The 12,945-nt window shown below is 39.6% G+C and overlaps 1 protein-coding gene across 1 annotated transcript in view; it reads left to right on the top strand.

The window, feature by feature from the left end:
* SLC15A5 (solute carrier family 15 member 5) overlaps positions 1 to 12,642 on the top strand; it is a 35,776-nt gene extending 23,134 nt beyond the window's left edge. The window contains exons 7-9 of the mRNA XM_086610773.1: positions 1,904 to 2,035; positions 10,538 to 10,646; positions 12,495 to 12,642. Of these exons, the coding sequence (XP_086466899.1) occupies positions 1,904 to 2,035; positions 10,538 to 10,646; positions 12,495 to 12,642 (389 nt within the window). The remainder of the gene's footprint in view (positions 1 to 1,903; positions 2,036 to 10,537; positions 10,647 to 12,494) is intronic.
* Positions 12,643 to 12,945: the final 303 nt, after the last annotated feature.

A 12,945-nucleotide genomic window follows, 5' to 3' on the forward strand; every position in this document is an offset into this window, starting at 1 on the left:
AGGAGTTTTATATAATCATCTGCTTCAGGTAGCATGAACATCTCTTAGAATAATATGAGCATTTAATGCTTCCCTAGCACTGAGATAGTCTTAAAAAAAAAAAAAAAAGTCAATGATAAAATAATTGCCCTCCTCCACAATGTTAGGGTGTAAAATCTCACGGGCCTCTGACAACTTGAATTTGTAACCCTAGCTTGGTTTAAACTAGGAAATTACTCCTTTAAAGACCAATGATTTAAAAGAAGAAAAAAAAAAAAAAACACAAAAAAAAATCACCAAAACCCAAAAAACCCTCAAAAATACTGCCACAAAAAAAACCCTCCGAAATGTCCCTGTCCTGTGGGACACAGCAGCTGTGTCCCAGCCCTCTGGAGCGCTGTACAACTGCTTTGCCCTACAAAGGGTTTGCAGATTTGCAGCCTTCGCTGAAGCGCTGCAAGAGTATCACGTGCCCATCAACGTGTCTCAAAGCACTTGGAAATGGGAAGCCTTGGAATAAAGAGCTCTGTTAGTTAAAGGGTATGTTGGGGATCGCTTCACCCGCCGATGCAATGCAATAATCTCCAGGGTGAAATGCAGCAGCTGTTCCGTAGTTCGCAGCAGCACCGTGGGAGAAGCGAGGAACGGAGTGTGCAATTGAAACAATTTAGGGTGATTTAGGTAAGTAGGATGCAATTACTCAGGCTGAATTTGGCCGAGATGTGTGTTTTGCACCCCTGCTTTTAGAAGGCATAAATAACCAAAAAAATTTTAGGATCTTAGTGATTCAAATTAGTTAGGACACTGACTGTACAATGTTTCAGACTGTACTGTTGCATCTACAGATGGTGTCCCAGGCTCACCTGCTTTCTCTTGCCCTCAGGCTTTTGGTTCCTATTGTGAATGAGGAAAAAACACTGTCCATGGTATTATTTTCTTTTCTTTAATATGTTTCCAAAGTTCTGGTTTGGATATCAAATTAAAAAAGTGTGGAAGATGGTGACTGAAAAGTTTCATTTGTATTCAGAGATGCTTCAGGCAACTCCACATCCAAATAGGACCTCTACTGATAAGTTTCTCAAGCTGGAGGTCATTCAAACTCAGCTAACAAAGCAGGGTGTGAGACATTGGGGCTTGGAGAGCAAGTGTGGATGAGGGCTCAAGGTGTGAAATTAGGAAACAAGGGGTTTTGATAATCAGAGAAAGTTTATCAAAAAGAACAGCTATCATAAAGACTTGCTGTTACTGTAACCTAGTTGTTTTTTTACAATTGGTGGGGTTATTTATAGTCATCCATGCTACAAGGGCACGCCACAGCTCCCCCTTGCCACCAAAGGTGTTGCTTCTTCTGGTTTAGTCTTCTGGCACGAAAGTGAAGAACAATGTCTTAAAAATTAGCTAGTGACTCCGAGAGTGTCTTTCTGGGGAAGAGGAGCATTGTCCAGCTTTAAGTGAAAGCAAGGTAACTGTGCAAGTTAAGGCAGAGCTCTGGATTTTGGAAGTATTTACTAATGGCTGCGCTGCATTGGCTCTGGCATAGGAGGTCCCACTGTACTGCAGTTAAATATAACATCTGCTGTCTTCAGGCTTGCTGACTCTGGTGGTGTTTCTCTTGTCTTGCTACGCCTGAGGCTTTAAAAGGCGAGAGCAACTGTTTGGGTGACGGATCTTTACATACCCGTGTAATATCGATAGTTGTATGTGGGATGGTTTGTTACAGAGATTAATTTAAACAGTCGAGATAATCCCTTGTTAATAGGGCACATACCAACACATCTGCCCTTCTGCAACAGGTATGTTCTCTGTGTAAAATATGGAAAGTCCCTACTGGAGATGCCTTGGATTTTTTTTCTGTTTTATCTATCTTCTACCATAATTTACTTTTTTTTTTTTAACCTGTAACTGTGTCTGCTTCCTTTCTAAGGTTCCTTACTTTCATTCTGGCTTGTGCCAGAAAGAATTAGAGGAATTTCCATGCATTTTTTAACTCTCTTTAATGGAGCTGGCTGCTTTATGGGAGCTTTCTTTGTTCAGACAGCCCACGCAGGCACTCAAGGTAAGAATATGCTCATGACCAGTGTTCCTGAGCAGTTATATAAAACTATTGATTTGGAGAATTAGGTAGCAGAATTAAAGAGGATGCCAAAGTTTTATTGATTTGCTCTTACAATTAAGATGGAATTAAGATAGGAAATGGCCTTCCAGCTGTATTCATCCATCTTTAATGAGTCATTTTAGTTTTGATAGTTGGAGTAATTAGAGAATGGCATCTTGCAGGAAGTCCTCACCTCCAATCTCTATACTTCTCTTCTGGAAGACAAGAAAATAAATTGTCTAAGAAGCCCCTTTTTGTGTTCATAGAGAAGTATGTTCATGTTAACCATGCTTACGTGGAAGCCTCTGGCCAGGAGAGCAAGATTAGTGCTTCAAAGAATGGAGAACATGCCTTTCCTTCTGTTCCACAGTGTCATAGGGGAAAGGACATTGGGTTGAGTGTTTCAAAGCTGTCTAGGGAATTTGTTCCCCTAGACCCATTACTTCTCTCTTGCCTTCTTTACACCTCTCTCTTTGCTTTACTGGAAGAACCAGATTCTGTGACAATATGGTCTCTCTGTGGCTTTATCCATTTGCAGATGAATACTGCAATTCCCAGAGAACTTACTATTTCAAAAGGAGTTACTTCGCATTCAGTCTGTTGAGGAGTATTTAATGTAAGCCTTGAACTGGAAATTTTTCTGAGTTGCTGACTTTCAAGATAGGCCAAGACCGACTTTTAGTCTTCTTTCCTTTGCTGATGAATCTTTTTTCAATACAGAAAAGAGTTGTTTGATAAGTAAATTTAAAAAGTAAAGCACTTGAGTTCTTGAACCAAAGGACAGGAATCCCTTTGTTCACGTATCTGAAATAGTTCCACTTGCTGAAGCAGTACTTCTGAAGATGCTTTCCGTTGATAAGTGTCGTTGTTACTGTGTTACAGAGAACTGTTCTCTTATAGAGCACAACTGCTGGCCCTAATGCATCACAGCTGCAGAATTTTGCAGCTCCTCATGGTTAAGTTTTGGGTTCTTCTCCTTCCTACATAAAGAACCATGTAACTTAAAGACAAGGGGAAGTGAGTGTTTTTGAGAGTATGTCAAATTTTAATTCCTACTTGCAGGATCTGAACAAAGAAATGGTGCTTTGATATGCAGTGCTGTTCTTAAGTTAACAGTTCAATTAAAATTTTATTACGAGGTATAAAAGCATCACCTAGAGATGGGTAAAAAAACGGAATGCTTACCTAAATAAATCAGGCAAAGAATTGTTAAGTACCAAAGCATCCAGATCAGAGCTCCTTTAATGTCCCCCAGTGGAATAGTTTTTTTTTTTTATCATTAGGTAATATGGGTTCAATGAAAGTAACACTTCAAGAAAGACTGTGTTGCTGTGGGTTTTTTTTTCTTCCCTTTACACCAAAAGTATTGAAATCAATTTTGATAAGGCTGAAATATTTTGTTGTAGTAAAATTGACATATTTTACTGCAATTTGACTTTGGATATAATTAAATATTTGTAAAATAATTAGGCATAATGTCAGCATCAAAACATTTGGACTATGTTGTGCCACTATATATGTAATTTATTCCTCTATAGAATATTTTTATACAAAGCGATAAAAGAAACCAATTTTTGCATTTGGTTTGCAATTCAGTAGATTTTTGTCTGATTTTATATCAAGGTGATTTATTCTTTTTCTGTAAGTCTGTAGGAAAACATTTAATCGATTCAAAAAAGAAAATGTTCATTTCTTGTCAGAAATACTGTTTTCTCAGAGCTTTCAAATTCTTATCCTGGCTGGGACCAAAAAGCCTGAACTCTCCAAATTCTCCACAGGCTGCAATTGCCATGTTCTAACCCTTTTTGCTCAAGATTTTTTTTTGAGTGAACAAAAAAGTTTCCTGGATAAAATACTCTTTACTTTTATGAAGTTGGATGGCAGACTTCTCTACCTAGCTTTGAAAAAAACAGAATAATTTATGTAGTTAACTTTGTCAGAGCTGCTATTCCTGAGATGGAATTAACCACACCATTATCCTGAGCAAAAGTCACTCTTAAATTTCCAAGGGATTCAGTGACAGTCTGTATTCAGAATAAGGTGCTGTAATGGGACTGAATAAGCCCCTAAATAAGGGAGTCCTCTGCAAAACTTGAGAAGTTTTAGAGAAAATACAGTGAAAAGTGTTTAATGTTTGCTCTGTTGCTCTAGTTAAAAGCATTAGAGATTACTTTCTCAGTTAATATGTAAACAACATATTATTGGGGGTCTCACATTTTATTTTTAAAAATAAGTGGAATCTCACTGGGTGTCTCTCTCCCAGTTTTCCCTGCTCAAATGAGATTAATTATTCCAATTTACCACAATTCATGCAATTCACAGCTTGTAAATAATGGAGGTATTCCCATATCTTCATTTGTGTTACAACACTGCAGACTTAGAGTATTGCCTTCCTCATCCCAGCTAGACCTTTGTCCTCATGACTCAAATTGAAGTAGGCTTGGGATCAGACTTTAGGAGCTGGATATAGACTACAACAAAACCAAAGAGGCATTTAGGCTTGGTTTTGTTTTCCTCCTAGTTTGATAGGAAATGGTATGTACAAAATTCTGTTGTTGCATCTGTATTTTTTTCCAAATTTTTCCACTGTGCTTCTTACAGTGTTCTTTGGTGCTTGTGATGAAAAGCAGAACATCAGCAAAATAATAATTTTTTTTAATTTATAAAACCTAATGGTTACCTATGGAACTGTCTAAAAATGACAGTGCTTCAGAGAACACAACTGTGACCTCTTCTAGGTCAAATTAAGGTCAAATGACACAAATTAAGCTCTCATTACTCACACTTGGTATTTTTTTCAACTCTGTTTAAAGAGCTTGTAAAACATTTGGTATTTGGACAATTTATGGAACTAGGGGTAAAGCAAACCAACAGGAACTCTGTTTTTTTTTTTTGCCCCCCCCCTAAAAAGTGGAAGTAATTTATTTATATTGAAAGATCAAATTCTTTCTCTTTTCCTGAAAGAAGATGATAGTGTTTAGGTAATAGTTTTGCAAGATTTAGTGGGTGACTCTTGGGCTATGGGTGCTTTTGTCTTGTCCCATGATTCTTGTTTCACTAAAACCTGAGCCAAGACTATTTCTGGTTCTCCCATCTCTAAGCAATGAGACCACGTTTGCCATGAAGCAGTTCAGGATACAGTGAAGTAGATCCTCCAGTGTGTGTTTTGAAGTGCTGAAGCACAGAGGGTGTTGACAAAATTTAAACATTTTTATATCCTATTTCATGTCACTAGTTTAGAATTTTATTTGGGTTTTTATTGGCAAAGTTGATCGGATATCAGTCACAGTCAAAGCTGCATTAATCATTTTTAACGCATCTATGGAGGATGGTGTGAATATGATAAAATAAGACTTTTTTTGAAATCTGACGAGTGCAAACAGATGACGGGTGACAGTGATATTTTCAGTACAAGCTGGGAAACTGCTTTCTTTTGGATCTCTTACCTCTCCTAACATTTTTATCGGAAGAAGATGCAAGACAAAACCTGTCCTCCTATGCCAATCATTTCAGAATACATTTCTCTAAAAATATTAATGTAAATATGTAAGAGAGGAAGAAAAAAAAGTTCAGAGGAAAGAAAATGCCCCAGACACAGTTTTCCTACTTGTATTTAGAGAACCAGTGTTTTTTTGTGCATGTTGAGGTTTTTGGGGTTTTGTGGGTTTGGGGTTTTTGTTGTTTTTTGGGTTTTGTTTTTTTTTTTCTTTAGTTTGGAGCCTTGTGTGATTCTAAATACCAAAGATGATAAAGCTGAAGGATATTTCCTGCGGTCCAGATGGTGGTGTGCACTGGTGCCTACTTAGCTAATAAGGATTACAGGCAGACTGAGACTTTAATTTGGATATGAGTAAACACTAAATATGTGCCCACTAACTTGATGAAATGATGGAAGGCAATACAGTCCTTTTCTAAGATACGGATTAAATTGTTCTATAATCATAGTCCAGGTTGTACAATAGCTGTAAAAATGCGGGAATCGTACAGAATAGACTAACTTCTGGCATGTGACTGTTTTCCATTGTCTTCTGAGTTTTCCCAGTACTGAAATATGATGATGTTGTTCAGTAAACAAACTGAGTGCATTCCTGTGCAACTTTCGGCTTTGTTGTGAATCCATTGAGGGCTCCAAGGGTGCCACCATAGTAACAGATATCTTGTGTGCACTAGTATATGTCGAAGGCTGGCTTACAGCCCTTTCCACATCTTGTTTGATGGCTAGTATTGCCAGCAGTTTGTCATTGTCAGTCATTAACCAGAAGTTGCCCAGGAAAGTGTTCTTGTCCATGTCCTAATCTCTGCTTCGCCTACTCTTCTGTCCGTCTTGGTAGGATCAGGTATTTTCTCATGGTCTTGTATAACATTCCTCTGTCTTGTACTACCTGAGCATTTTTGATGCAAAAATCAATAGGACTGCAAAACGTCAGTGAAAGTTTACCAGGCACTTTATTTCAACGATGTATGGTATAGCAGGCTTGAGGAACTGACTCTGCCTAGACTTAATCTTCTGATTTGTTCTAAATTTGCTGTGAAACGTGTAACCGATTGACCTCTAACCAATAAGAAAAGGCTCTTCGAAATATATACAGCTAAAGGAGACTTCTGATCCTCTGTGGTGATTCATGCTACAAAGTATTTCTATTGTTGGAATAAAAATGGAAATCGGGAGTTTGTTGTAGGAAGTTAATTCCCGGTGAGCAATTATCTATGTGACAAACCAACCTTGTAATTGGCACTTCTGTTGGCAATCTCCATAGAAAAGTAAAAGGACTGACAGAACCTAAAGGCAGTGTCTTTTGGGAGAAAGTGAATTGTTAGCATATTGCATGCAGATTCAAGGATGTGAAAGTGCTGGGCTCTTCAAACACAGTAGTGCCCAGGGCATCTTCCTCCAGCAAAACCAAACAAAACTGGCCCAATAAGTTCCTGATGTTCACGACTGAGAGTAAAATCCTGAAAGTATGAACCCCAAACCCAGTCATTAGAGTGTGCTGGAGTCTGCAGACAGCTCGTGCAAAGTGTTAGTGGGTTAAGGGGTGGAAGCATCTAAAGGGAGTTTTGCTGGCTGAAACATGTGGTTGATGTTTTAATACCATGGCTGTTCCCTCAAGGCTTCCTGCCAGAGGAGAATTCATGGAAAACCAACTTCCATTTAAAAAGGAAAAAGAAGAAAGAAAAAAAAAAGTGAGAAGTTAATATTTTTGGCTGGAAATAGAAAATGGTTACATTAATCTTTGCTGTATCCACTGATGAAAAATGCATACTAGCAGGAGGATAACAGTCTGGGTGTCTCGAGGATTGCTGCCCCCTGTTTCTCTGTAGAGAAAGGCTCCCCTGACAAACCTTGTTGCCCTCACTGAAAGGAGAAGAAAGCCTTGCTCCTGCCTCTTGCTTTAGATAGAGCAGTAAACTAGAGAGAGAGAGTGCATGTGGTGTGGGAGCCAGAGTCTTGCCATGCCCAATCTAGTTTTGGCCCTGCCTGTGCTGCTGGTCACCTATAATACAGGACTTTCTAAAGGCTTCGTGTCCTTATTCTGGCCTCACTGTTTAAATGCTGGCAATTACTGAAAGAAGCAGAGAGGAGACAGAGCAATGATCTTTGTCCAGAGGAAGGCCATGAAGATGATCCGAGGGCTGGAGCACCTCTGCTATGGAGACAGGCTGAGAGAGTTGGGGCTCTTCAGCCTGGAGAAGAGAAGGCTCCAGGGCGATCTTCTAGCAGCCTTCCAGTACTTAAAGGGGGCCTACAGGAAAGCTGGAGAGGGACTTTTCACAAGGGCATGTAGTGATAGGACAAGGGGCAATGGCTTTATTAAACTGAAAAAGGGGAGATTTCGATTGCATCTAAGGAAGAAATTTTTCACTCGGAGGGTGGTGAGGCAGTGGAACAGGTTGCCCAGAGAAGTTGTGGCTGCCCCATCTCTGGAAGTGTTCAAGGCCAGGTTGGATGAGGCTTTGAGCAACCTGGTGTAGTGGAGGGTGTCCCTGCCCATGGCAGGGAATTTGCAACTGAATGATCTTTGAGGTCCCTTCCAACCCAAACCATTCTATGATTCTATGATCTTTGACTCAGGCCATGGAGGACACTGGTGGTGAAGTGGGGATAGAACCCAGATCTGCTTGCCGGGCTTCCCTCTCACCCTGATAAAACCAACCATTTTCACTTCCAATGCTTCAGCATGGCACCTTTGCCAGTGCTAAGAGTTTCAAAGGTCTGTTTTACTCCATTCTCTTAGAAGCTGCTGAATTTTTATTTTTTTTTTTGATGGCTCAGTGCTATTTTTAAGTGCGTATTTTCTGTTCAGGTTCCCTTGTAAATGCTGTTCCATTAGGAAGCTCCTGCTGCTCCTACAGTTAGCCTAGCCCATGTAAATGACCTAGCAGACAGTGTGAACTCTGCTTTGACAAGCGGGAGCTTTCCCTTTCAGCAGATACACCCCGGGCGCGCTTTCCCTTTCAGCAGATACACGCGCTCTCTCCATGACTTCTATTGGCCACTGGAGGATGCGAAATGAAAAACTACCTGATTGAATTATGACAGTAAAAGTTTATAAGCTGCTAAAATGAAGTTACAGCACCTAGGAGCTCAGTCAACTGGCGATGTTAAATGATGCATTTTAGAAGTCTCTCTGAGCTGGTGCTACAGAAGGAAGGGCACAGGCAGCGGTGAGGTGGTGCTGCTGTGACGAGCAGGAAAGTGACGTGGCGCGGAGCGAGGTGTGGAGGAGTTAGGGAAAACTGCTGCACGGATGGCAGTTGTTCTCTGCTGATCCCAGGAGAGCTAAAGGTAACTGCTTTGAAAAGAAAAGTGTTTACAACTCTAAGATGCAGAGGAAAGAGGAAAAAAAATGAAAAGATATGTGTGGAGGGAGGGGAGGGCTGGGGTGTAATCCTTTGACTGCTGACTCTCCTGGGCTGTGGAACTGCTCTTTCTCTCTAATTAGAAAATTTTGAGGAGCTAAGAAGGGTGTTGGATGGCTAAAGATGGCATTAGTGGCCAAAAGAGCAGTTAAGGCTATCAGGTTAGTACAGCACAGCTATGGCAAAGACTACTCTTTTTCCTCCTCTCCCTTTTAGGTCATTCAAGTGGTGAACAGCCACTCTATTTAGATGGGTAGGATTCGACAACAGACTTTGAGGGAGCAAAGAAAGGTGACTTTGGGCACATTGGTGCTGGTGTTTCAGTTCAGATGAGGAGCATGCTTTTGCTCTGAATCTCCTGATCATCTCTGATTTGCATCACAGAGTGATCTTGGAGCACAAAAAGCTGCATTCCTTTTGAATGGAACTAAATCAAACAAGTGTTCATGCCTGATATGTTCCAGCTGTTAACGGGAACTGGTATGATGTGAACCCCCCTGAGCTGTGTATACTGTAGACATCACGTTCTCAGTACCAGCTCTTTCACGCTCTATACTTGCTCCTATTGCACTTCACTACTTGCTAATGAAGACAGTCTCTCTTTCTTCTTCAAAGGCAACAAATATCCTGTATTCCCAAATAACGTAAAAGGTCATCACAGCACTGTAGAACGTTCTCTGATATTCTGTATCTACTGTAACTTTTTTCACCTTGGTTTTATGTCTTTCCTGTAGTTGATTATGGTACTTCAGGTACTGATTGTCTTCATGTGCAGACTGACAGGGACTGACTTTCTTTTTAAGCATCTTGACTTCCATGGTTATTTACCACCTGAGCTTGTTTGCAGACTGGTTGCAAAGCACAGCATCAACAGCTATACAGTTGCAAACTAAAACACACAGGGAAGACTCTGGGTGTATATAGGTGGTACTGTCCTCTGCTGAATGGAGTTTAAGCTGCCAAAATGTCACAGACATTATTGCCAAAAACCTTGGTGGAAAAAAAATTGACTCGTGCAAATAAATGCCATGTGCAAGACAAGGACACGTTGCAGACTCATGAGTAAAGGTAGCTATAAAGAAAGGTAGAGTAAAATGTCAGGTAGCATCTCGGTAAGGGAGCACCATCCAAGGCACTGAACAAATGCTTTTTATGCTTTTTTTTTCCCTCCCCTTAAGAAAGGCCCATTAAAAACATGACAGAAGTGAATAAGGATTTCTACAGACTACCCTAATTCTAGCTCTTCCTAAAATTTTCACGTTTGACATTCATTTAGCTATATGCACAGGATAATATAGAGGGAAGATGGCCCTATCGTTACAGTAGAGTTAGGTTTTCCAGTACACTTCAGATTTCTTAGGAAAGTTCTTTAGTTTCTTTATATCTCTGTTGCCTGTCTGCAAAGCAGGAGCAAAGTACACGGTAGACTCAAAAAAAAAACGTAGATGCTGTGAGAATGAAATCTGTATAAATAGCTACAGGGGGGGTTCAAAGCACCTGCTGTGATTGTGTCTTACACAAAGTTATCTTCGTGTCTTTCATATAAGCCACGTCTTATCCTGGGAGATAAACTAACTCTGCTTCAAATGTCTGCTTTGCCAGGCAACTGGTTTCCACACTTGCTATATGAAGGTAAATTGGAGAGATTCTTCTTCTTCTTGGCTTCCTTAATGATGGTGAACACCCTGGGGTTCTGGACCATCGCACACAGGTACGTGTGAGATAATGAAAGTTTGAAGTCTCAGGGTAGATAAGGGTAGAAATTCTTGCAAAACCTGTAAACTGGTGTGTAGTAAAGAATTTGTAGTGATAGATCATTATGTTATTGTTCAGGCTTTGGTATTTTTCGTCTGTCTTGAGGGGAGAGACTTCAGAGTAAAAAGTAGGTGGTAAAGTCAAAAAACAAACAAACAAAAAAAACCCAACCCTGATGTAATTAGCCCTAAATATGTAAGAGGTCTTATTAATATAAAAACGCCTTGAAGAGAGAAGAGCATCCTATCCTTTACAGAAGGACATAAATACATTGGCATGGAGTTTAGATCACAGCACCAAGATATCTCAGTCATGAAACTGACCTCCACTGCTTTGTACCAATATATAGAAAATTTTGCTGTTGTCTCAATGAGCTTATATCTTTAGTATAGGACAATGGGCAACTGGTTAATGCTGTATGCAGTGCTTTCAACAGAAAAACCCTGAAATATTTTCAGATACCCTCCTGGGCGATGAGATAAAAGCAACTTTCTGCTGGAGACAATGGAATTGCTCAGTTAGCCCCCCCCACTGGAAGCAATTTTATGCCACCTGTACAGCTTAGCTTTATTGCCTGTAAAATGCAAGGAACTTAAAACTGCAATCCCCTGTAACATCCAAGGTGGTTTGAAAGTTGGCCTGCCACCTATATTCCAGAACATTTAATCACAGTTAACTTTCTGTTGTCAGTGTTATAAGTAATACTTGTAGCCAAGAACAGGGAGGGAAGCAGCCGGTGCCACCGTGAGTGCGAAGGGTTACGTGCGAGTGGCGTTCTCTCTTAGGCATTGGGCTACAGTGCTATGGAAATCCTTCAGAAACCTCAATGAAGTGGTGATTTGATAATGACAATAACAGAAAATTTCCAAGGGCAGTGTACTTCTAGAACTCTTGAGAAAAATGCTACTTTTTCTATTATATATAGCGCTAACTTTACAGCACCGAAGATTACCGTAGCGTCTTATCAATTATTCCAATGCAACCTGAGACACAAGTGTCCATTTATTCCGCTGGCTAGTTCTCGATTCTCTTCTTTGAAATGTGACCTGAGTCACAACTAGAAATGTTTCTCCTGCATGTACTTTGTTTTCCTTTATAAAATAGGATTTTATTCTTCTGTAAAACGAAATTCTCATTTGTGACACTTACTGCTGAAACCTAAAAGGTTTTGTTTGTCAAAAAGTGGCCATAAAATTGAGTCGAACTCAACAAATAATATTGCCACAAATTAGCATATTTTTATGGGGAAATTTCTTGACCTTCAGTCTTCCTGGAAAGAAAAAAAAAAAAAATTCAAATTAGAATTTCACTTCAAGATCAAGGTACCTCATTTTTCAATAAGACAACCAAAGCCTACAAGAAATATGTTTTTTGAGGTCAAATGTAATTGTTTCATTTTGTGCTGAGTAAGAATTCTTCCAGAGGGGAGAAAAAAAAAGCGAGGACTAGTCAGATAAACACTGACTTAGGGGTGGGGAGAAATCAGGCTTTAAAACTCTGAATTAGAAAAAAATATACTAAAATTTCCCTGAGGAAAAGAGCATGTTTCTTTTTAAAATTTGTTAAAAGGACACAGTGCACCTGTTATTAACACCTGCATCCTGTTTGGCACTTCTCATCCTGAAGTTCTGAAAGGTTCTAGGAAAGTGCAATGTCACTGTCCTTTTTTTTTTTTTTGGCTACTTAGAAGTCCAGGACTCAGAAGACACTGTAACTTGCAAAATACTACATAATAAATAATAGGTGAAGCTAATCCCAGAAAGCATGAGTATTTTAGTGTTTTCTTCCTTATCCTCCCTCCCAGATACAACAATCTGAAACCAGAATACACCAATGAATTCAGAGGAAGTCTTCCTGAAGAAAAACTTTTGAAGCATGAAAAAGCCATTAAGTGTTATGGTAGTGTCCTGGAAAGTTCTCCCATTTTGTCTCCTATGGAGAAAGCTTCATAAAATTACACTCTTGTTTGGCTAAATTTTGATTGTGTTACCAAACAGCTTTCCAATGATAAATTACCCAGTGTACTTAAATGGAACTGCCAATGTGTGTATGAATTGTCTTATGAATAATAATGTTATTTATAAGTTTACAAAATAGCAGTGGTCATAGGACTTTGCCTTGTAGGATGCTGCACTGTTGTAATGCACGTCGAGGGCAATGAGAGCTCACTGCTTGGCATGGTTGATGGAGAGAGGCTTTTAATCTCTATAGAGAAACAAATAGGTATCCAAATGTATTTGTACGTAGTAATGGTT

The sequence above is a fragment of the Tauraco erythrolophus genome, chromosome 4 (assembly GCF_009769465.1).
Source record: "Tauraco erythrolophus isolate bTauEry1 chromosome 4, bTauEry1.pri, whole genome shotgun sequence".
NCBI classification, from domain to species: domain Eukaryota; kingdom Metazoa; phylum Chordata; class Aves; order Musophagiformes; family Musophagidae; genus Tauraco; species Tauraco erythrolophus.